The sequence below is a fragment of the Triticum aestivum genome, chromosome 2D, assembly GCF_018294505.1.
Source record: "Triticum aestivum cultivar Chinese Spring chromosome 2D, IWGSC CS RefSeq v2.1, whole genome shotgun sequence".
NCBI lineage: Eukaryota > Viridiplantae > Streptophyta > Magnoliopsida > Poales > Poaceae > Triticum > Triticum aestivum.
The window spans coordinates 268,968,181-268,993,052 of NC_057799.1; the positions used below are offsets into that span (position 1 = coordinate 268,968,181).

General features: G+C 47.7%; 1 protein-coding gene across 1 annotated transcript in view; it reads left to right on the top strand.

The window, feature by feature from the left end:
* LOC123052743 (protein RETICULATA, chloroplastic) overlaps nucleotides 1-20,282 on the top strand; it is a gene marked incomplete at its 5' end in the record, with an annotated part of 24,341 nt that extends 4,059 nt beyond the window's left edge. The window contains 3 exon segments of the mRNA XM_044476072.1: nucleotides 11,315-11,379; nucleotides 19,551-19,770; nucleotides 19,942-20,282. Coding sequence (XP_044332007.1) covers nucleotides 11,315-11,379; nucleotides 19,551-19,744 — 259 coding nt within the window. The 3' untranslated portion in view covers nucleotides 19,745-19,770; nucleotides 19,942-20,282.
* Nucleotides 20,283-24,872: the final 4,590 nt, after the last annotated feature.

Consider the following 24,872-nt stretch of genomic DNA (forward strand, 5'->3'; position numbering starts at 1 on the left):
TTGTTTTGCATGATTTAAAAGCCACGCGAACATGAAAATCATTGGACAATGATGTCATGCCTTTTTGAATCTTATATAATTTGCACCAATGGGTGTTTGATTCTTTACATTTTAGAAAAACATAGGAATCTTTCCAAGAGGTTCAAGTCATAAGAAATATTCCTATGAAACAATTTGTGCTGTAATTTCATTGATGAGTTGCCCAAGGACCCGATAATATCAAGGCATTAGGTGGGCGTTTTGCCTCTGCCTAGTAAATAGTTCGCTGAAGCGGCACCTGGGCTTCCCATACAGCTGTACGAAAGAGCCAAGAAAGAAGTGTTGAAGGGTGAGAGGTCACAGTGTAGGAGCAGAGGAGGCGCACAAAAGATGAGTGGTGAGACTCGGAGGTCACACCGAAGGGTCTAAGAGCGGGGGCGGCAATTCGAGGTCTGGGCATAACTGGCATTATGCTTCTTGATACAGGGCAAACCGTAGGGGTGGCTCGATCTCCACGATTGAAGGTCGATTCATAAATGAACACGAAAAGCAAAGGGGAAACAAAAGAAAATCACAAGAGGAAACACACACAAGGCAATACATGAGGTCCAATTTAGATCCAATAAGCAAGCTAAGGCAATAAGGAAACATAAGATGGTTCATCCCCAGACCCCAAAGAGGGATAGAGGTCTTGAAAGATGGTTCTTCCCCAATCCGAGGGAGGAGGGTTTGAAATTAGGAGGGATTCTTCACGTGGGAGGCCTTGTAATCCTAAAGGATTCTTCTCCAAGATGGAGGCCTTGACCACCTCGAGGAAGGTAGATTGCGCAAAGATCTCAAGTTGATGGTCTATATTTTGCTAACCCTAGATCCGAGGAGTACAATATATATAGTATAGGGACGAAGGGGTGGGTGGGAGAGAGAGATATACATGGTCGGTGTTCCTTTGATAGCGCGCAAGCAGCTGGTCAATCAAACTGACTCCATTTAGCCTGGATAGTTCAACCCTGGGCGCTAACTCGGGTTCGGGCGGGTGCGTGCGTTTGACCGCTGGCGCACCCCGGCAGTCCGGTCGGTCGGTGGCTGGCAAAGAATCAGGTCTCTAGAGTTCACGCAGGTGCCAGATTGTCCAGCCAAGTGTCCCGGTGGGTTCGGTTTTACCCAGAAAGGTAGCGGACTGTCTGGCTGCTATCTAGTTGCGCTCCTTTGGCCATGGATTATCCGGCCTGAATCTTGCTGGACCGTCTGGCTGGAGCAGCCTCTTCTCTGTTGCTCCTCGTCCGTGCTTTGGCCCGCCTTGTTGTTCCTTAGCAGTGCCCTTGTACCTAAGTATGCAATGGGTCTCGGATTGAGGTAGTAGCCATTTCTTAGATTGAGTTAGTATGGATAGGGAGCTTGAAGCAGAGTGAGGTCACCTCGGTTTGTATGGCTCGTGCATGTGCTCTTGTCATTGGTCTACTTGGACTTGACAGGGCATCCATGGTGATGTCCAAGGGATGCTCCGCACCATTCCCCTCCCTCCCACCGCGGAAGATCTGTCCTCGTATAAAGGTCCTCATCACCATGAAAGGGGGCAAGGTTGGTGAAGTTGAAGGTATTGCTCACCGAGGACATGTCCATAGGTATGTCGACCTTATAGGCGTTGTCATTGTTCCTTTGGATGACCTTGAATGGACCATCGGCTCGGGGAAGTAGCTGGGCTTGCGCTCTTCTACGAAACGATCCTTGCGAAGATGCACACACACATGGTTGCCAGGGTTGGAAGACCGTTGTCGGCGCGTCGTTGAAATTGGGCTCAATGGTGAGCCTTGTTTTCTCGTGCATCCTCTTCATGAACTTGGCACTTGTACTTGCGTCCATGTTTGTTCGCTCTTTGGAGATGTAGCGAAAGAATATCTAATGGCGAAAGAGGGTTGAAGCCATAGACGACTTCGATCGGGACTCAAGTGTCTTCGAGTTTGAGCGCGGTTGTTGGCAAACTCGGCTATCGGCAAGCAATCCTTCAACTCTCGAAGATTCCTCTTGATGAGCACGTAAAGGAGGGTAGACAATGTGCGATTGACCACCTTCGTCTGTGGACGTATGCCGATGAGAAGAGCAATTTGACGCCGAGCTTGGCGCACAATGTCTTCCAAAATAGCTTATGACCTTGATGTCGCGGTCGGAGACGACGAACTTGGGTACTCCTTTAGGCACAAGATTTCCCTAAAAAACAATGTTGCAACATGTGAAGCATCGTCTCTCTCGTTGCAAGGAATGAAATGCGCCATTTAAAAAAGTGATCAACAACCACAAAGGTAGAATACTTCCCCTTTTTAGTTCTACTAGGTAACCCAAACACAAAGTCCATTCTAATGTCTTCGAGTGAATTGCAAAAAACCACCACATTAGCGCATAGGTTTGCAGAAAACACTAGTTTACGAATTTGGGCCAGAAACCACTGATTCTTGACTTTATCTTTTGCAAAAAACACTGATTGATGACTTAGACCATTTTAATGACAATTATGACATGTGGGTCCCACATTTAATGACTGGTCCTTTTCCCAAAAAAACCTCCCTCCCAAAAACAACTCTTCCTCCCCACCCCGATCTGGAGAGAAGAGGAGGTGCGCCCTAGACGCCGGCGAGGTCCAGCCTCTGCCGCAAGTGCTCGGTGCCGTGGTCGTCGGGATCCACGACCTGCACCAGAGCAAGCAGCGGCGGCGGCGCGCAGCACGGACGCGAGCAACGGCGCGGCGACGCGGAGCACTCGAGTAAGCAGCCGCGCGCAAGCAACAACGGCGCGGAAGCAGCAGCAGCAGCGCGGCGGCGCGGGAGCAGCAGCAGCAGCGGAGCAAGCAACAACGGCGTGGCGGCGCGGAAGCAGCAGCAGTGACGCGGCGGCGCGCAAGCGGCAGCATCGGAGCAAGCAGCAGCATCGCGGCGGTGCGCAAGCAGCAGTAGCGGAGCAGCAACAACGGAGGCGGAGCAAGCAGCAGTGGGCGTGCAAGCAGCTGCAGCGGAACAAGCAGCAGCCGTGCGGTGGAGCGCAAGCAAGCAGCAGCCGCACGCTTGACCGAGGAGCTGATTGAGTTTTGGATTCCCCCCCAAGGGTGCCTATGCAAAAATACCAGGGACCAACAATTATGCCACATCAGATTTTGCAGGACCCACATGTCATAATCTTGGTTTAAATGCTCAAAGAGACCGATCAGTGTTTTCTGCAAAAGATTAGGCCAAAAGTCAGTGCTTTCTGGCCCAAATTCGTAAACTAGTGTTTTCTGCAAACCTATGCGTCAATGTGGTGGTTTTTTGCAATTCACTCAATGTCTTCCCAAGGTGCATGTGGAATGGGCGAAGGTGTATAAATACCATGGGAAAGAGTTTTAGAGTTAGCTTTGCGACATGTGATGCGCCGACGGATAAATTCCCCAACGCCTCGAGACATTCTTGGCCAAAAGAACTTGTTGGCGAGCATAGCATAAGTCTTTCGCGTTCGAAATGTCCCATGAGTCCACCACCATGCGATTCATGCAAAAGGAGCAAATGCAAAAAACTTTAGGGAACACAAAGTTTGTTAACGTGCATAAGATATCCAACGAGTGCCTTCTTGGCATGAGCAAAAGGCTTAGCAAAGAAAGGGTCAATGGCATACAAATCTTTGATGTGGTTAAATCACGTGACATTAATCTCAAATTTTTGTAACAACATGATTTTGCGGGAAAGAGCATCCGCTACTACATTTTCTTTGCCATTCATGCACATGATGACATAGGGAAAAGGCTCAGTGTATCACTCCATTTAGCATGTCCACGGTTTAGTTTGGCTTGGCTCTAAAGTACTTGAGCGATCCGTGATCGGAATGGATAAATTTGCAAGACACGAACCAAAGCATACAGTACCTTGTCATAAATGGGATAGTTTAATGGCGCGCTGGCTAGTTTTTCTTTAAAATAAGCTACTGGTCTACGCTCTTGCATAAGCATGCCTCCTATGTTGGTACCACTAGCGTCACACTCAAATCTCAAATGTTTTTGCAAAATCCGGCAAAACAAGCAATGAGGTATGAGCCAAGCGATGCTTAAGTTTAAGAAAAGCTTTGTTTTACGAAGGACCCCAAGTAAAACACGTACCGTCTTTGGAAAGAGCATCCAATGGTGAAGCAATAGTGCTAAAATCCTTGACAAAACGTCGATCAAATTTGGTTAACCCAAGAAAACTACAGACTTGCATCAAATTCGTGGGTTGTGGCCAATTTTGAATCTCGTCGTTCTTAGATTAATCTACTTCAATGCCATGAGAAGAAACAATGAAGCTCAAGAAAAGTGAGTGAGTGGTGCAAAATGTGCACTTTTCAAGATTGGCAGAAGTTTCTCATTTCTTAGCACTTCAAGTACTTCGGAAACATGAATGGGATGATCATCAAAGTAACCAACAAAAAATTTGCTAATGAGATGCCTAAGCACATAATTTCATCAAGTGCATGAGGTGCTAGGGGCATTAGACAATCCTAATCTTGCGCCATGACCAAGCTATGCGGACGTGCCATCCCACGTCCCTTGACCACGCACAAGGCTCCGCCGTTACAGCCGTTGCTCGTGCCATCCCACGAGCTAGATGTAGCAACGTGCAAGCCTACCTAGCTACTACTCTGACCAGGACGTGAACACGCTCACGCTGCATGGTCAGGTTTATTTGCAGAAAGCAAAAACTACGTGACAAGAGGTGCGACAGGATTACAAGTTTTCCAACAAATCATCACCTAATCCTGTTGCCTAAGATCCCTTCACTTCGACGACACCAAGCCACTGACGCAGCAAGCTGAATCTGACGCGCCCTAGTGCCTTGGTGAGCAGATCAGCAAGTTGTCTTTCAGTCCCAACATGCTCGACCTGCACCTTTCCATCCTCGATGCATTCACGAATGAAATGAAACGTATGTCAATGTGCTTACTCCGATCGTGATGCACCGGGTTCTTGCTCAGCGCGATCGCTGACTTGTTGTCGATGAACAGCTTCACCATCATGGGGTCATGCCCGGCAAGCTCGCCGTAGAGACGGCTCAGCCAGATGCCCTGGCACGCCGCCGCCATGTACTCTGCTTCACAAGAGGAGAGGGCGACAACTTTCTGCTTCTATGATGTCCATGTGATCGGGCTGCCATTGAGGAAGAACACCACCCCAGTTGTACTCATGCGATCGTTGACGTCGCCGGCGAGGTCACTGTCGCTGTACCCCACCAGCTCGGCTTCCTCCATGGTCCTTCTGTAGCAGCATCCATAGCCAGAGGTCCCTCGGACGTAGCGGAGGATCTGCTTCACCGCCGCCCAGTGCGGCGCGCCCGGCGCCTCCATGTGCCGGCTGACGATGCCGACGGCGTGTGTGATGTTCGGCCTAGTGTTGCAGAGGTAGCATAGGCTCCCAACAACACTCTGGTACTTGGTGACGTCGATGCCGCCGCCGGTGTCGCCCTTGATCAGCTGCAGCCGGTGCTCCATGGGCGTGTGGCTCGGGTTGCAGTCTTTCATACCTGCCTGCTCCAGCACCTTCTCTGCATAGGTGCTTTGACACAACGTGATCATGCCCTCACGCTGTTTAACCTCGATCCCCAAGTAATAACTCAGGAGACCAAGGTCGCTCATGTCGAACAGCTGGTGCATCTGCTCCTTGAAGTTCTCGATCTCCTCGTCAGTGCCGGTGATCACCAGATCGTCGACGTACACGCCGACAAGCAAGACGCCCGCTTCAGTTGTCCTTCGGTACACGGCGTGCTCCAGGGGGCTTCGTTCGAAGCCCAGGTTGGTGAGCTCGCCGTCGAGCTTGGCGTTCCAGGCGCGCGGAGCCTGGCGCAGCCCGTAGAGCGCCTTGCGCAACCTGAGCACCCTGTTCTCGTTGTCGGAGTCGATGAAGCCGGGGGGCTAGTGCACGTACACTTCTTCGACCAGCTCGCCATTCAAAAACGCGGACTTGACGTCCATGTGGTGGACTTGCCACCCGGAGTGCGCGGCGAGCGCGAGCAGGACGCGCACGGTCTCCATGCGCGCCACTGGAGCGAAGACCTCGTCGAAGTCCACCCCCTGCCGCTGCACATATCCTTTCGCGACAAGCCTCGCCTTATGCTTCATAATGTTGCCAGCTGGATCCTTTTTGACCTTAAACACCCACTTGAGGCCAATGGCGACGTGACCAGGCGGGAGCGCGGCGAGCTCCCAGGTGCCATTGCTCCTGATCGCGTCCAGTTCATCCTCCATCGCGCGCCTCCAGCTGGGATCCCTTCTTGCCTCCTCAACGCCGCCTGGTTCCTCCGCGGCTAGCAAGCAGAGGTGGTTCACCTCCACCTGCTCCTCCTCCCAGGCGTCGTCGAGCTCTTGCTCGATGCTGGCCATGCGCCTGTACCGCAGCGCAGCGCCGGTCGCCGCGTCATGCCGTCCTGTGTCACACGACGGTGGCGTCGCCCAGTTGTGGGCGCGCGGGGCCGGCATGTCCGGCGTTGCCTGCGGTGAGCTGTCCAGGCCCGGCCCTTCGGGCGTGCCGAGCTGCGGTGTTGCGCCCAGATCGTGGTGCCGCCGGTCGGCAGGTCACGGTACACCACCTCAAATGTGGCGCACGACGTAGGCGTCGCGTCAGCGCCGCCGCTCCAGTCCCATCTCCGGTGCTCCTCGAACACCACGTCGCGCGTGACGCGCAGCTGCTTCGTCGCCGGGTCGTACACCCGATAGGCCTTGGCGCCGTCCTCGTAGCCGATGAAGACCATGGGCGTCGAGCGATCGGCCAACTTGTCGATGCCGGAGCCGAGGCGCTTCACATGTGCTACGCATCCAAATACACGAAGATGATGTACCTTGGGCTTCCGGTTGTGCCACGGCTCGTACGGAGTTCGTCCATCCAGGCTGTGTGTGGGCGCGCGGTTCAGCAGATAGACCGCGGTGCGCACGGCCTCGCCCCAGAAGATCGCCGACACGCCCATGCTCTTCAGAAGACAGCGCGCCATCTCCACCACCGTCTGATTGCGGCGCTCGACGACGCCGTTTTGCTGTGGTGTGTAAGGGGCGGTGGTGCAGTGTTTGATGCCGTGCTCGTCGCAGTACTCCCGGAACACGGCGGAGTTGAACTCGCCACCGCGATCGGAGTGAAACGCCAGGAGCTTCCTGCCCGGCGTCGCCTCCGCGAGCGCCTTGACCCGCTTGAAGCGCTTGAACGCCTCATCCTTGGACTTGATCACCTCGATCCACATGAAACGGCTATGATCATCAACCATTAACAAGAAGTACCTGTTGCCGCCCGCCGTGGCTGGCTTGATCGGCCCGCACAAGTCGTTGTGGACCAGTTCGAGCCCACGCTCGGCGCGATACTTGGACGCCTGCGGGAACGGGACACGGTGCTGCTTCCCAAGAGCGCACCCGTCGCAGAATTCTTCGACGCGCTCGATCGACGGCACGCCCTCCGCCATGCCCTTCTCAGCGAGAGCGCGGAGAGAGCGGAAGTTCAGGTGACCGTAGCGTCCATGCCACAGCCAGGCCTCGTCCTGCATGACGGACAGGAGGCACACGGGCGCCGCCATCTTCAGCCTGATGGTGTACAGCCTGTTTTTGGAGCGCGCCACCCGCGCGAGCAGCGCACGGTCGCGGTCGAACAGCTCCAACACGCCGCCCTCGACCACCGTCTTGCAGCCGAGCTCGTCCAACTGGCCGAGGCTTATGATGTTGCTGCGCAGCCTCGGGATCAGGTATACGTCCGTGAGCGCGCGGTGACCCTTCTGGCGGCACTCGAAGACGATCGTGCCGCGCCCACAGATGCTGACGAGCGATCCGTCCCCGAACTTGACCGTGCCCTTGATCGATTCGTCGAGCGTGGCGAACAGCTCCTTGTCGCCGGTCATGTGGTTGCTCGCGCCGGTGTCGAAGTACCACACCCCGGCGCCCGCGTCCACCGGCACGACGCGCTCCTCGTTGAGGTTCACCACCTCAGTCGCGCCCGGACTGTTGCCGCGGCTGCCGCTCGGCGCCAATGCCACGCCTGTTGGGGCGTCATCGCGCCCGCCGTTCTCCTCCGGCGCCGCGTCATGCACGACCTCGTCGCACACCTGAGCCAGCAGGATTGCCGGCTGGTCGTCTTCTCCTTGGGCGAGGTGGGCCTCCTTGCCGCCTTCACGCCGCTCCTGGCGCGGCTTGTAACACTCGCGGGCGAAGTGCCCCCACACGCCGCAGTTGTGGCACTTGCCATTGCGCTTCGGCGCCTTGTCTCGCCCGCTGTTGTTGCGCCCACCGCCACGGCCACGGCCACGTCCGCCGTTCCCACCGGAGGAGCTGCCGCCCTGCTCCTTGTCCTTCAGACGGGCGTACCACTCCTCTTCAGTGAGAAGTAGACGGCCACCCGAGCCGCCGTCGTTGTTGTCCTCCTCCAGGCGATCCTCGACGACGCGCAGCCGGCCGGTGAGCTCATCCACCGACATGGTCGTGACGTCGAGCATGGTCTCGATGGTGATGGCCACCTGAGAGTACTTGGCAGGAACAACACGCAGGAACTTGCGAACGACTTTTACCTCTTCAAGTGTGTCCCCGAGCGAGCGGAGAGAACCGGCGAGCCCTGAGATGCGCATGGAGAACTTGTCCACCGTCTCGCCATCCCGGAACGACATGGCCTCAAACTCCTTGCGGAGCTTCTGCGCGTTCGCCTCGCGGACGCGCTCAACGCCGACGCGCTGAATCTTGATGGTGTCCCACGCCATCTTTGCCGTCTCCTTGGTGGCGAGCGACGCGTGCATCTCCTCCGGCGTGGAGCGCAGTATCGCCGCCAACGCACTGCGATCCTCGCGGACCGGGGCATCCCCCGTCGCGACCGCGTCCCAGAGCATCTTCGCCTGCAGGTTCACCATCATGACCACGGACCACTGGGCATAGTTGGTCCGCGTCAGCATGGGCCAGACGACGTCGCCGCCGCCGACCTCCCTGGTGCTCTCCCGAACGACCACAGCGCGTCCTCCATGCCGCACGGGGCTCCGCCCGCGGCTCTGCGTGCGGGCGCGCTGATACCACTTGTTGTAGCTGAACCAGGGAAGAATTCAGACGATGAACTCACACACACACACGAGAGAGAAAGAGAGTTTTGCGCTGCGTGCAACTTATGCAGCTTTTCTGGTTTTCTCCTTTTATTAACAGCTCAACAGACTAACAGATTGATCCTAATCTTGCGCCATGACCAAGCTATGCGGACGTGCCATCCCACGTCCCTTGACCACGCACAAGGCTCCGCCGTTACAGCCGTTGCTCGTGCCATCCCACGAGCTAGATGTAGCAACGTGCAAGCCTACCTAGCTACTACTCTGACCAGGACGTGAACACGCTCACGCTGCATGGTCAGGTTTATTTGCAGAAAGCAAAAACTACGTGACAAGAGGTGCGACAGGATTACGAGTTTTCCAACAGCTGTAACTCTGAACTTCGTCCGTGCTGCTGGGAAAACGAAGAGCTCCCGTAGACTGAATAAGTGGCCGGTGGTTCTTGCAAATCAATAGGTCCTGAATGTGGATGCGTCATATGTGGGCGAACAATCAGGAGGATGTGGAGCCATAGTGCGAGACAACCGCGGTAACTTCATTGGAGCAGCCACGGCAAAACTAACTCATGTAGCTGATGTGGTTTGCGCAGAGGCGGCTGCACTGAGAGAAGGCCTCAAGTTCCTCCAGAATTTGGGATGCAACAATGTGTTAGTAAGGATGGACAATATTATTGTTACAGATGCCATAAAGGATAATGAAGGCCAAGGCATGGTAGTGGCACCTATTCTGGAGGAGTGCATGACCCTCTTGCAAGATTTTGGGAAGGTTTCCATAGAGCATTGTAATCGTGAGTCAAATGCAGTTGCTCATGAGCTAGCTAGGTGGGGGAGTGTAAACAATCCGTCTGTGTGGGTTGATGCACCACCGAATTTTATTGTAAATCTTCTTGTGGACGATGTACCAGTCATTGATAAATAAAGCTAGCCATGTAGGCCTTCCCGTAAAAAAAAAGCTTGATTGCATGTTTGGGCCATATACGGGAAACTTGGCACCAACCTTCGATGACAAGCGTAACATGTTCCTATCTGATACATCCTTTGCACAAGTATTTGCTGCTCCAACTCTTTTGCTTATAAGTTCTTTGTACCCTTTTCTTTCTCCTTTTGTGTACTTTTTCTTCCTTTTCACCACTTCTCTTTGAGCCTCGACCAAATATGTGGGACAATTATCACGGGAGATGCAAGGAGTAACTATAACACGTAGAGGGTGAAGTAGGTCTCTAGGGAATGGAAAGGTGCCGGACTGTCCGGCCAGATGTCTTGTTGCGCTCGGTTTGAATCAGACAGGTGCCGGGTTGTCCGGGTGCACTCGGTTGGCCCTGGACTGTCCAGCCTTAATGTGGCCAGATTGTCTAGCCTCCTGGCGGGAGGAGCCTCTTCTTCTCTACTTGTTCTTCTTGTTCCTCTTCTGTGGTTTGGCCTTCCTTGTTCCTTCGCACTAGGTACCCTTCTGCCCGAGTATGCAAAGGGTCTCAGATTGAGGTAGTAGCCATGTCTCACATGAGTGAATATGGAGCTCGAAGAGGAGTGAGGTAACCTTGGTTTGTATAGCTCATGCACGTTCTCTTGTAATTGGTCTACTTGGATTTGATGGGGGATCCATGCCTCCATGGTGATGTCCATGGGATGCTTCACGTCACTTCTCCTCTCCTTCTTGCAACTTAACTAGCTCAATAAGGCCCATTATGGAACCCTAGCTTGCCAACCTAGTCTAAAACGTCTATATGTCCTAATCCAAACTGTCCATCTGCTCTCCTCTATCTCTTTCTCTCCCTTGCTCCCTTCCCTGCTCCGCTTCTCCTTCCCCCCTCCTTCCCTGCTCCACTTCTCCTCTCCAGCCGTTCTTGCCACCAGAGTACCTCGCTGGCTGCCTAACCCACCTCCCTCAGGGCCAAAGCGAGGCATTTTGCCTCTAATCAGCACGCCCGGGCGTGCCTAAGTGAGTGACTAATTTTTCGCAGAGATTGCTAATCTATGCAGTTACTAGTTGAGATGAAGTTCTTAGATGAAACAAGCATGATGTTACAATACTGGTTATAAAATATGTTGCCATTATACTCCACAATCTATGTTAAGCAGATATTTTCCAAACGCTGTTTGCTCCATCTTAGTCCTGATTTTGAATGTATTTCTGTGCATGATATAATTATAATTTACGTACAACAAAACACAATCTGTTTTTATTTGTATTAGTGTATTATCTGATAAGAGTACTTTCCTGAGAACATCAGCATAATACATCCACGTTTTTGTTTATGCATCTCAGAACTTACTATTTCCTTCAAATTTGTAATGCAGGAGTGTGAAGAAGTCAGAGAATGACGTACCTGTTCCACCTCTTCTAAAAACTTCTGCTTTGTGGGGTAAGTGATGTTTTACCTTAGCCAGATTATACATTGAATATTGAAATAAAGTTCACATACTCCGTGAGGTTTGACCACTTGACTATTTAGGCCATGTCTCATGTAGCGCCGGTTTGAGGAGAAAAGGCTGATTTACCAATGGTTGAGTTTTCTCTCCAATGTATAGATGTGCTATTCAACCAACGATGGGACCTACAACAAAAATAAACAATTTTCTGTTTCCTGCTAGTGCGAACTGTTTTGCATGGCCATCGTGATCCTCTGGTCAGGTTTTTGTACCTTGTCACACAAACATTATTTAAATAGATAAGAACCGAACCAACTTCTTGGTTCGCTTTGTACTTCTAACACATTGGGTCTGTTAGGAAATACTCCCTCCGTCCCAAAATAAGTGTCTTAACTTTGTACTAGCTTTAGTATAAAATTGTACTAAGCTTAAGACACTTATTTTGGGACGAAGGGAGTATGAACTTGTATTTTCAGGTGGCCATAGACCAGTATATATACATGTACATGTGTGGTACAATATGCAGAAAACCCCTTATAGAACGGGGAAAATAAAAAGTGGTACACGGATAAATATATACGACGCTAAGACCACCCCCTCTTAAACTCATGGTGGATCAACAATACTGAGTTCGGAGAGATAGAAGCCGTGTTGTGCTCTAATCTGGGCCTTCGTAAAGAAATCCGCCAACTGTAACTCGGAAGACGCAGTGAAGAGCAATAACATGATCGTGCACACTAGCACGCACAAAAGAAGCATCAACACCAATATGTTTGGTGAGCTCATGCTTCACAGGGTCGTGTGCAATACTTATAACACATGTACACAATAGCATAGTAGGTGTAGTGACACAAACACCAAACTCCTGAAGTAACCACCATAACCAAGTCACCTTTCCAGTCAAAAGAGCCATAGCTCATAATTCAGCCTCTGCACTCGAACGAGACACTGCAGTTTGTTTCTTCATCTTCCACGTAATGAGAGAGCCACCAAGAAAAATACAGTAAACAGAAAGTGAATGGTGATCCGAGGGATCACTGTCCCACGTAGCATCTGAATAGGCTTGAAGCTGTAATGGACTGGAACGAGGAAAAAACAGACGGTGAGAGATTGTGCCACGAAGATATCGGAGAACACGAAGAAGGTGACTATAGTGAACCGAAGTGGAAGGAGAGACAAACTAACTCGAAATATGTACATGATAGATATCCGGACAAGTGACAACTAGATAGACAAGACTCCCAACAAATCATGATAACGCGTTAGATCAGACAAGGGGTCATCGTCAGTAGCATGGAGGTGAACATCAGTAAGAACAACACAAACAAGAAGATCCTGGATATACTTCTCTTTGGAAATAAAAAAGCCATCAGATGTCGAAGAGGCCTCAATCCCAAGAAAGTAGCGAAGAGGGCCTAAATCAGACATAAGAAACTGCCCACGAAGACGTGCTACAAAGCATGGATACGGCAGAAACTGCCGAATTGCCGTCCTAGTACGGGGGGATACGGGGACACGCGCGGATATGCCGGGATACACGTATCCTGCAGTATCCCATCTTTTCCGAACTTAAAAAAGGGGAAAGGAGTCCAGATACGGCAGATACGGTGTGGACACGGTGGGGACTCGGGAGCCAGCCTCGCCGCTGCAGCCTAGGCTCGAGACTGCAGCTGCCTGAACTCGCTTCTCTGGTCGCCGGCTCGCCGCCACTGCCGCTGCTTCCCCCAAGCCCAGCTGTTCCCCCGACGAAGAACATCCATCAAGCAGAGAGGAAGATGGCAAGGCGTTCGAGGACAAGGAGGCGGAGAAAGATAGGGACTGCAGCCAGCAGAGAGGAAGAAGATATAAGTGGCAGCGCAGTCATTTCTTCTGCTCTCTGCTGCTCTGCAGCTCTCAGGCGGCTGGAGGAAACGAGAAGAGACCGGCTAGAGGAGCTGACTAGTCTAGGGTTTCAGGAACTGGACCTTATATGGGCTCTGAGTGGAGAGCTACATGGGCCTGATGTATTGTTCGTATGGACAATGGGCTGCCCCAAAGTCTTTTATCAATAGAAATGAGGCAAACATATATCCAGAAACTCCTTTACAAAAAACATATATCCAGTACAAAATCTCTGATCTAAAAATTATCATTAAATCTTTATTACATGCTAGTATTTTTTCTACATATTTATATACCCCACCGTATCCCCGAATGGCTGTTTTTGAAAAATGTCGTATCCCGTGTCCCCGTATGCGTATCCCCGTCTTTCCGTCCCCGTGTCCGTGCTTTTTAGAAGACGTGCCTTCACAAAGGCAATGTACTCAGGATCGTCGCCAGTGATGATCATGTCATCAGCATATAAAGAAGAGTCCGACCATGAGTAGAAAGGCGGATAAACAACGCGGGAACATGAGCACTTGCTGAGAAACCAGCGGTAGTCACCATAGAGGCAAAACGCTGAAACCAGGTGCGAGGTGCTTGCTTAAGGCCGTAGAGAGAGCGACGAAGATGACAGACCATGTCGTTAGGAACAAACTACCAAAGTGGTGGCTGCATGTAAACCTCCTCACACAACTCACTACTAAGAAAGGCATTCTTAACATCAAGCTGAGACAGACTAGTGGCAAACAGAGGCCATGACAAGAAGTGTGCTTATAGTGGTCAAATGGCCACATAAGAAAGGCATTCTTAACATCAAGCTGAGACAGACTAGTGGTGAACACAGGCCACAACAAGAAGTGTGCTAATAGTGATCACATGGCCACATGAGCAAAAGTCTCATTGTAATCACAACCATGCTTCTGCTGAAAGCTCGAGCCACAAGATGAGCTTTTGTAGTGCTCAAGAGAACCATATGAGTGAGTCTTAACCTTGTAGACCCACTTAAAAGTGTTGGCACATGGAGGAAGAGAAACAAGATCCCACGTGTTGGTGCGCTCAAGAGCAACAAGCTCTCCTGCCATCACAAGTTGCCGTTCGGGATGAACAACAAACATCATGATAAGAAGTCGGCTCAAGAACAGCAACGCCAGTGTTTGGAAAACCAAGGCGATCAACAGACCGAATCAGATGAGGATGCAAGCCATAAGTAAGCTAAGACAAGGAAGATGACACATCAGAAGTAGAGGGCGCATCAGTAGACGCATCCACAATACGTGGACTACGAGTATAAGAGTGAGGAAAAGATGGAAGAAAAGGAGGAATCACCGGGATAAACTCAGGTGATGGAGATGGGGAAGCTACTCGTGATGAAGGTATAGGATCTTGTGATAAGTGAGGTGAGGAAACCATAGGAGATGGTGTCGGATCTGCAATAGTCGGAGAAGTAGGAGCAGTAGGGCGGATGGACAAAGGGCTCAACAAGAGTGGTAGGAGTGTCGGGAAAAGTGAGAAAAGAGATATCCTACACTAGAAAGGCTGATGAAGATGGACGCGGGTAGAAGGGATGAGACCCATCAGAAGTTACATCCCGACAAATACGCATCCGACGACTGACAGGATCCGAACAACGATAGCCCTTATGCTCATCACTGTACCGTAAGAAGACCACTTGACAAATCGAGGGTCAGTTTGGTGTGGTGTGTTCACGAGGGGCAAGAAGAACATAGCAAACACAACCAAACAGAGGAAGCGCTGATTAATCAAGAGAACTAAGAAAAAGACGCACGAAAGCAACGCCACCCTGCAGAACATAACAGTGGATGGCTGAAGGTTGATGAGATAGGTGGATACAACCTCGGCCCAAAAGTGAGGTGGAAGAGAGGTGGCAATCATCAACGCATGAGCCATCTCAAGAAGGTGACCATGCTTGCGCTCAACCACGCCATTCTTAGCATGAGCACCAGGACAAGAGAACCGAGCAAGAGTGCCCTGCTCAGCAAGAACTCCAACATCTTGCAGGTATACTCTCTAGCAGAGTCAGCACGGAACACCCGAATAGGCGTAGAGAACTTAGTGTGAACCATGGTAGCAAAGCGCTTATATAGTAGATAAGACCTCACTACGAGAAGACATAAATTATATCCATTATGTTGAGAGAAATCATATATAAAGATAATATTAGTAGCGATGATCTCCTTTTGAGGCAAAGAGAGCTTGACCCTAGATATCGAAGTGAACAAGGTCGAAAGGACGCTGAGACACAGTATCACTATGAGGATAAGGTAACTGTATCTGTTTACCGAGCCGACAACCTTGACAGTCTAAGGGCACACGGCCGGGGGCTGATCCAAGAAGACCACGCCTAACTAAGAATGAGAGACGAGAGCCACACAAGTGACCAAGGCGATGATGCCACTGCTGAAAAGAGCTGGTAGACAAGGCAACAGAGGCGGAGAGACTGGCGATGGTGGCAACAGAGGAAGGTGAAGCCAGTCATGCTTCCAGAGGCCCTGGGAGTCACGGAGCCGGGGGCTAGCACCAAGGAGAGCACCGGTGTGACCATCCAGACAGAACATGAGTCGAAGTCGAGAATGACCCTATAACCAGAGTCAACAGTCTGACCACCAGAAATAAGCTGCATGGTAAGTCGAGGAACATGAGCTACATCAGGAACATGAAAAGATGAAGTGCTAAGAATGCCTTGGCCATGAACTGGGAGGGAGGTACATCAGCAGTAAGAACATGAACTGAAGAGTGAAGAGGTCGAATAGATGACGGAGTGGATGAATCATGAGTCATATGAAAAAATGCTCCAGCATCAAGAATCCAGCGGACGTACCTGCTTCTATAGAGGGTGGTCCTCACAATGCCAGAAGTGTCGGTAGCAGAACCAGTGGAACCTGTCCTTGGAGAACCATAGGATGCAGGTAGCAGGTATCAAAGTTACGTAATCTCCTGCTCAGTATGGGGCTCAAGTAAAGACGGCGACATAGATGCACCCGACAGTGGAGAACCAGAGACAATCACCAAATCGTGAAGGCACGCAATCTCCTGATCAGTGAAGGACATAACTGAAGTAGTTGACCTAGGCATCAAGTGAAGAGGAGCGACCACCACCACCTGTGGAAGCTGCTAGAAGAGGCAACTGCTAGAGGAGTTGGTGTTGTATGACAAGTATTGTCTGCAGAAGTTGATGGAGGAGACGATGTCACATGTAGACAAGTACCAAGCGCCAAGGGAAGGCGCTGTCGAAGCGTAGTCAATGGAGCCGTATGAACCAACACTGCCAGTAAAATTCGCGGGAGGAGTCGGTGTAGAGCGACAGTCACCATGCGCGGAGGTCACTGAGAGCAGTCGCAGAAGAGCGACCATGACGACCTCCTGTAGAAGTCGGTGTAGAACGACCAACAAAATTTGCAAAAGACGTCGAAGGGGACGACGTCACAGGCAGACAAGCACCAAGCACTGCGAGACGACACATGTTTGAGACAGGAGCAGTGTAGGGAACACCGTCAAAAATCAGCGGGCAGCAAGGGAGATGTGTATCCGACGAAAACATCTTGCCCGTTTTTCTTTTCTAGTGGTCAACCCAGCGGAATCAACCTCGGAGAAGTTCTATCCCACCACGACGTGGGCTGCTCGGGGGAGAGTCTCAAGAACGATGGCCGGTTGGTGCTACAGCAGGCAGCGCATCCACAGAGAGCTGTAGGGAAGCCACACAAGAGATAGGGCGGTGGGCTGGCTGGCTGGAGAGAGCCGTGCTATAGCAGGCAGCGCAGCCACACGGGACACGGGATACGGCCCGGATAGATGGTTGTTGACTTGCTCACCTGTAGGCCGAGCGAATCGTCAAGGCAGGAAACGTAGGGTGGTTGGCGACCTGGAGCTCGCAGGAACCAGTGGATCAGGCGTGGACGGGCGGGCGGTAGTGGGGGAGCACACGGGGCCAGCAACCTGGGTCGGCGTTGACCCTGAAGAACAATAGATGGGCAGGCGGTTGCACGAGGGAGCACGCGGGGCCTAGCAACCTTGGTCGGTGTTGACCCAGAAGAACAATAGCGGCAACACGTTGTGGAAGATGCAGGCATGTGTGGACAGGGGAGGCAACAACTACCAGCCAGAGAAGTGCGGTAGCGCGAGCAGCGTCAGACCAAAAGGAGGAAGGCGGCGACGCGAGATTGGATAGACAAGAGCATGAGTTGTGCATGCGAAAAAAATTCCCGCGCCTCTAATACCATGTTAGGAAATATGCAACTTGTATTTCAAGGTGGCCATAGGCCAGTATATATCACGTACATGGGCGGTACAATATGCAGGGAAAATACAAAGTGGTACACGACTAAATATATACAACTCTAACAAGATTGGCACGCTCCATTGTATGGAACCAATTCTCGTCTTCGGATCGCTTTTTCCTCACACTAGAGATGGCCTTAACCCCCTGAAGGTTAAAATCGGATACCCTATCTTAAGGAATATTACTGTAGGATCTAAGTATGTCGACCAGAGGAGGGTGAATGGGACATTCAATTTTTCTTTCGAAGAACTCAAATCTCTCAGCACAGCACAACAGAAAAACTTAAACAGATACAGTTCTACTGAAGGTAAACTACTGAAATAAATGATTACGAGGGATAACTAAGATACTCCACCCGAACTAAAGCCACGACACTTATTTTTGGAACGGAGGGAGTAGACTACTGTGAGATAGTCATCAGAACTAAAGCTAGAAGGATGACTAAGTAACAATTGATGAAGAACATACGAACATAGAGACAAATTACATTCAGTACAGCAAGATGAAAAACAAAAACAAACATATTGCAGTACAGATGAGAATGCTAACAGATTCACAGATGAACATAGCAATGAATATCACAGCAGAAACAGTACCAAAGAAAATGTGGTAGAGAAAGAACCAGTTTTGCTCGACGCCGACAAGTAATTTGAACTAAAGAACCAGTAATTTGATCTAGGGGTAATGAGGAATAGACTCACCGACAAGTGCCTCTCCCCTGTATTATTAGTTTTATTTTGTCTATTTGCTGAGTAACCTGGCACATGCCACATCACTCCACATGGCAATATCACTCTCATAACCATCTCAGAGAATAAACGATTTTGTACAGTTTGGGGATAGGATATCCTGTTTTACTTCCTCTGTTCCAAAATAATCGAAGTTCTAGGTTTGTCCTAGTCAAGCTGGTGTAAGTTTAACCAACTCTATAGAAAAATGTGCTAGGATCTATAACACCAAATACTCATAGTACGAAAATATATTTTATAAAGAATCTCATGAGACTATTTGGTGTTCTAGATGTTTTTATATAAACTTGTTTACACTTAAACAAGTTTGACTTAGGACAAACCTAGAAACTTCAGTTATTTTGGAACAAAGGAAGTATTAGTGTATATATAATCCTCTATTACGGTGCTGTATACTGAAATACAGAAGTTTTTTAAAGGATGTATTTTGCTAAATAGAAGATCGATAATATAATGAAAATAGATCACACATGAGAGTTTATTTACTTATAACCATTTGTTGGATCAAGGCAACTTTTGGCAAAAATGGACAACAAAGAGAAGAATTTGAATGCATCTTTTACTTTGATGAATACTATGCACTTCCTAGGTCTTGTGGTTGAATGTACTGTTACTGTCAATAGGTGATTTGGAATCTTCAAAGCTGATTACTATGTATTGTGTCTTTGATTTGAGCATCTCTTAAAATAATTGTACAAATATTATACATAATTACTCCCTCCATTGCAAGTCAATTGAAGTTCTAGCTTTGTCCTAAGTTAAACTTCTTTAAGTTTGACCAAATCTGTAGAAAATATATCAACATGATATACTATTTTTCTACAAACTTAAAGAAGTTCGACTTAGTACAAATCTAGAACCTCAATTAATTTGGAATGGAGGAAGTATTTGATGTGCTTGTTTATGTGAAGTTATTTTAAACACATGATGTGAGGGTACAATTTCTATGTTTACAATTAGTAACATGCTTTTGCTAGTGAAAACCATAGTAGTTTCGCTCAAAAAATTAAATTAAAGCTACAGTAATTATGGTAACAGCAACTTGAGCTGGATAGCACGTATCATCATGTAATTACTTAGCAATATTTTGGTAGTAAATTACTTTTTCTAATCTAATCCATGCTAGTTGGATATATCAACATCATAGCCAAATGCATGATGCAAATAATTTTATCTATTTATTTCTGTAAAACATGTGTCCTGCTAAATTGCATCAAATGAAGCTACGTAAATATAATCTTCCTGATTGTTTCAGGTGTGTTCCTTGGTGTCTCGTCCAACACCCGTTATCAGGTAATTAATGGTCTTGAGCGCTTGGTTGAGGCTTCGCCTCTTGGCAAGCGTGTCCCAGCTGCTTCTTTGGCATTCACTGTCAGCGTGCGCTTTGCAAATAATGTCTATGGAGGAATGCAATTTGTGGATTGGGCCAGAATGAGTGGTTGTCAATGAGGTGTATTGCGTCCATGTTTTTCATGGTGAGTTCAGTTTTATTTGTTCACATATGCGTGCACGGCATTCTCAAACACAGTGGTCCTTTCACTTCATGCTGTGATGGGAAGGAACCTTGCTTACGAGCAATTTATTGTCAATAGAAGTATATTGTTTATCCTATGACTATCTGCTAATGTGATCTATTGTTATTGCAGTTACCATCCATACTGATGTTGTATGTGATCTGCTGTTTGATAAAGCAATGAAACTCGTCGAATTTGCTCCTCTCCGAGTTAAAGATTTGATACCATTATTGACAACAGCTTGGCTGCAGAATTCTAAAAATAAACATGAAGGTGCTCCGTAGATTGATTGGAGTCTTGATATGTTGAGATTGTGTTAGGCTGCTAGAGAGTGCCATGGGAAATGAATCAGGAAGAGGCGTGGTATAATTGTTGAAATTTAAGCATGTAAGTGCTTAGCGAATAGCGATTCATGCAGTGATTTGTAGCTCCAGCAATCAGAAGAGTTTAAATGGTCTGTTCCTCTTGTCCAAGATTTCGTGATCTTGATTCGATTGGGTCGTATACCTTCTAATTAACGCGTAGGTATCCTAACCTGGCGCGCTGTCCAAATTTTGTTTACGAGCATACCACATCATCTATCCTTGTGGATGTCTCTTATGTAAGACGAAAAGTATTGGGCAAAGAAATAAAGTAATCAAGACAGCAAAAGAAAGCTTCGGCGAGAAGGACCTCAAATCCAAAAAAGTACGACCAGAGTAGTGGTGAGTTGCTTTACAGTGAAGATTGTAGGTCGGAATCTAACTGATGTAGGGTGGAAGCCTAGTTTATGATCTTTCACACTTGAGGTGACGAAAAGGGAAATCAAAGAGGAGAACACAAGAACACTTATAAATGAAAAAGATCCAATCACACATGTACTAAATCTACATATGAGATATACAAGATCCAAATCCAACAAAGGAGGGTAAATATGTAGCTAGTTCATCCCAATCTCATGGAGAAGGGGGTCTTGAATCCAGTCTCATGGAGAAGGAGGTCTTGAATCCAAGATAGATCTTCCTTAGGAGGGGCCTTGAATCCTCTAGGGATCTTCTCACATGGAGGTCTTCATGTCCATGGGAGTAGGTGGTAAGGAGCAAAGCTCTACTAGATATGAGCACTTTGCTAACCCTCATTCGAAGCTAGGAGACGAGTACTTATACTTCAAGGGGGTAAGTTAGTGATGCATGGGTCGTGGTCCTTTCATTGTGCACAAGTAGGGTGGTTGTACCGGTCGGATGTACGGCTGTATTGGGTGGCTTGTAGTCACGGGAGGAACCGAAAGGAGCCCAGGCTGGCGGTAGTTGGAGTGGTAGCTGGGGCGGTTGTATCGGTCCACCGGTTGTATTGCTTGTTCTGGGTGGTTATACCTCTCACCCCAGGCTGATGGTACGCGTTGAAGTCGTGGCGGCAGTACCGGTTGTATCGGTTGGTTTGTGGTCACCGGGATAACCGGAGTGGTAACGGCTTGTTCCGCTTCAATATCCGAAAGGAGCCCAGGCGGATCGGTAGTTGGGGCGGTTGCACCGCTCTTTCTGAGCGGTTGTACCGTTTTTCCTGGGTTGAGCACAATCCATTCCATGTTGTCGGGGTCCATCTTCCACCGTGGTTTGGCCTTGCTCCTTATCTTCTCCTTATTTGATTCGTTGGTACCTAAGCACACAAAGTATTGCGTGAAAGTTGAAAATGTTTGAGAACATCAAAAGTATGAAACAATTGCTTGGCTTGTCATCGGGGTTGTGCATGATTTAAATATTTTGTGTGATGAAGATGGAGCATAGCCATACTATATGATTTTTTAGGGATAAACTTTCTTTGGCCATGTTATTTTGAGAAGACATAATTATCTTGTTAGTGTCTTCGTTTGAGGTAGTAGCCATGTCTCATGTGGGTCAAAGGGAAGTTCAACAACGAGAGAGTTAATCTTGGTTTCGATAGCTCTTGCACGAGCTCTTATTACCGGTCCTCTTGGTGATTGGGTGCTGATGGCATGTTTATGTGGGATGACCGTAGGATGCTCCGCATCACAAACCAACTTTATGCACTCAGGGATGTCTTGACATGGTTTTGTTCTTTCAGAAAAACACTTAAAGAAAGTTGACTAAGGGCATGTATAGTGGTTGATAAGGCAGTTTTATCTTTAAGTCTTTAAGTCTTGCATGTAATTTAGAGATGATAATAAAAACATGTTTACAATGAATTATATCTTAGTTTTATCGTCAATAACTAGTTATTCCTAAAACATGGTGAGACATCTTGTGCTAAGAGCATATCTTAAATAAGAGAAGACAAGCCTTTCACTAGTGCAGGCCCAATCGCTTCTGTTCGTATGTACATCCCACACAGTGAATCCAGGACATACGTTTTTGTTCGTATATACATCCCACTTAGTGAATTCAAGAAATACATTTCCGTTCGTATGTACATCCCACATAGTGAATTCCAGACAAACGTTTCCGTTCGCACGTACATCACACACAATCTTTCCCATCAAATCGTCTGTGATAGCATTGCCATTGCAGATGATATTAATAAATTTTATCGTTTGCGTTATTAAATGCATCACACATGGTGCCTAGAAGAAATTGTGTGGCATAGGTTGTCCATCACACACACTTAAAAACATTTGCGCAAGGTGGCTCAACGCAAACAATTTTTCAGAGGAAGTCGTGTGTAATTGTTCATTGATCCAACACATTTACTTCCTAGAAACTGTATGGGTTGTCTGAGGTCATCGCCCATAGTGTTGTCTCAATAACCGTCTGCAATAGAAAAACCGAATAAGCAGGCTAATTGGCCTGTTATTATTAATCGGTTTAGTAATTAAATTGACATTTCATATTAAGCACACAATATATTTCATTTTCGTATTACGGAACCAGGATTTCATAATTGAAATACATCAAAGTACCATCATATAGCTTCAACACTCAGTTACACCATATATGCATATAGCTAGCTACCGCATTACACAACAGCACCAACACCAAGTTTCACACGCAACATCTATAATCTTTGAAAATTAGCATCATATACGGTAGATAGATAGATGAATCTCATCTGGAAAATAGCTGAAGCGGAAGGCGAATATTGAGCCTTCAATGATGTTGAAGGTCCTTGCAACTTTAGGCCAGTGCCTGTGGATGATTGACCGTCCATCCTTCATCCTCTTGAGGAAGAGTTCAATATTGTACCGTGGGTGTTATATGAATACCTTCCTCACCTCTCGACCATACAGATGGTTTGAGAGGTAATCATCAATGAACTACTTTGGAAAGGCCTAAAAACAAAGATATACATAAATATCTTCTCTAAATTTTGAAATGGCGCAAAAGAATAAAAAAGACAAGGTATAAGAGTTAGTACCATCCTGTAGTTCACTGATATCTTCTTCATTGTGCAGATAAAGATCTTGTTGTTTTTTGTCGCTAGTTTCTTTATCCTAACAATCTTTCCGAGTTTCTTGAATTGACTGATATTCATGGACATCTCATTTCCCCATATGCAAAATGGGTCGAACAATGGGTCAAAACCTCTGACAGCAGGACCTACATGTGCAAGACCAAATTGTTAAAAACCTAAATATTAGAATGGTTCCTACAATTGCACAATAATATGCTATTACACAAAGGACCATCCATGTGCAAACCTTGATGGTAAACCTCAGTGCCTCTCATTGTTTCACTGCAACACATATAAGATAGTTATTGATCAGGTTAAGTGAGTGTTAGCATACTATCAGTAAAATATGTTGATGAAAAATAAACACATTGCAGATTCAGCGGATTAATTCGAGCCACATGAAAAAGCCATTTATCCAAACCAAGCATGCTTAAGAACTAGGAAATATAGCAATTGTATATGTTTCTCATGTATTTAGTATAACCAAATTATATTTATTCCGCACATGCACAACAGTACAAAATTGTACCCACAACAATTGAAGACCGCATTGCAGAATGAAGAATGGAGGGCAATCTGTGGGAGTGGCGGCGGCAGTCTTCGATGATTGCTACTTCATGGCATGTGATTTTCCTTTGACTAGATTTGAACATTGTAATAGGGTGGCTAATAAAGTTGCTCATGAACATGCTAGGCTAGCGATTTTTTGTAAGATTGGTTTGAGGAGCCTATGGAGAATGTTGTAACCTCTTCTTACGGACGATGTAACCATTATTTCCAATTAATAAAGTGGGTGTTTTTCTCAAAAAAAAAACTGAACATCGCATTGCAGAATTGAACCAAACAGTTAACTAAACACCACAACAAATTAACCAAACATTAACTGAGCACCACATTGCACAATATAACATACTAGAAGATCAGATAGTTAACCAAACCAAGCATGCTTAACAACTTGGAAATATAACAATTATATTTGTTTCTCATGTATTTTGTATAGCCAAATTCGATTTATTTCTCACATGCAAGGCAATACAAAATTGCACCCACAACAATTGAACATCGCATTGCAGAATTGAACCAAACAGTTAACTAAACATCACAACAAATGAACCAAACATTAACTGAGCACCACATTGCAAAATATAACATACTATAAGATCAGACAGTTAACCAAACCAAGCATGCTTAACAACTTCAAAATATAGCAATTGTAATTGTTTCTCATGTATTTTGTACAACCAAATTCGATTTATTTATCACATGCAAGACAATACAAAATTGCAACCACAAGAATTGAACATCATATTGCATAATTGAACCAAACAATTAACTGAACACGACAACAAATTAACCAAACAGTTAACTGAGCACCACATTGCACGATATATAGAACATATATACTAGAGGATCAGATTGCATAGTAATAGTACATAGGACAATTCATTAGAATTTGTAAAGGATAGGCAGGAGGAGCACATCCAAAAGGTAAACCGAACATGCTTAACTGGCGTAGCTAGCTAGCTGAACATACGTCCTTATAGTGAGCTAAAAAGACAAGCTACTCATCATCCTCGGAGATACCGATGATGATTATCTCCTTATACTTGGAAGAGGGCAAGGCCTCCATATCATGGGTGCCCTCCTTGTAGTGGTGAGTCGCCTGAGCCGCTCCGGGC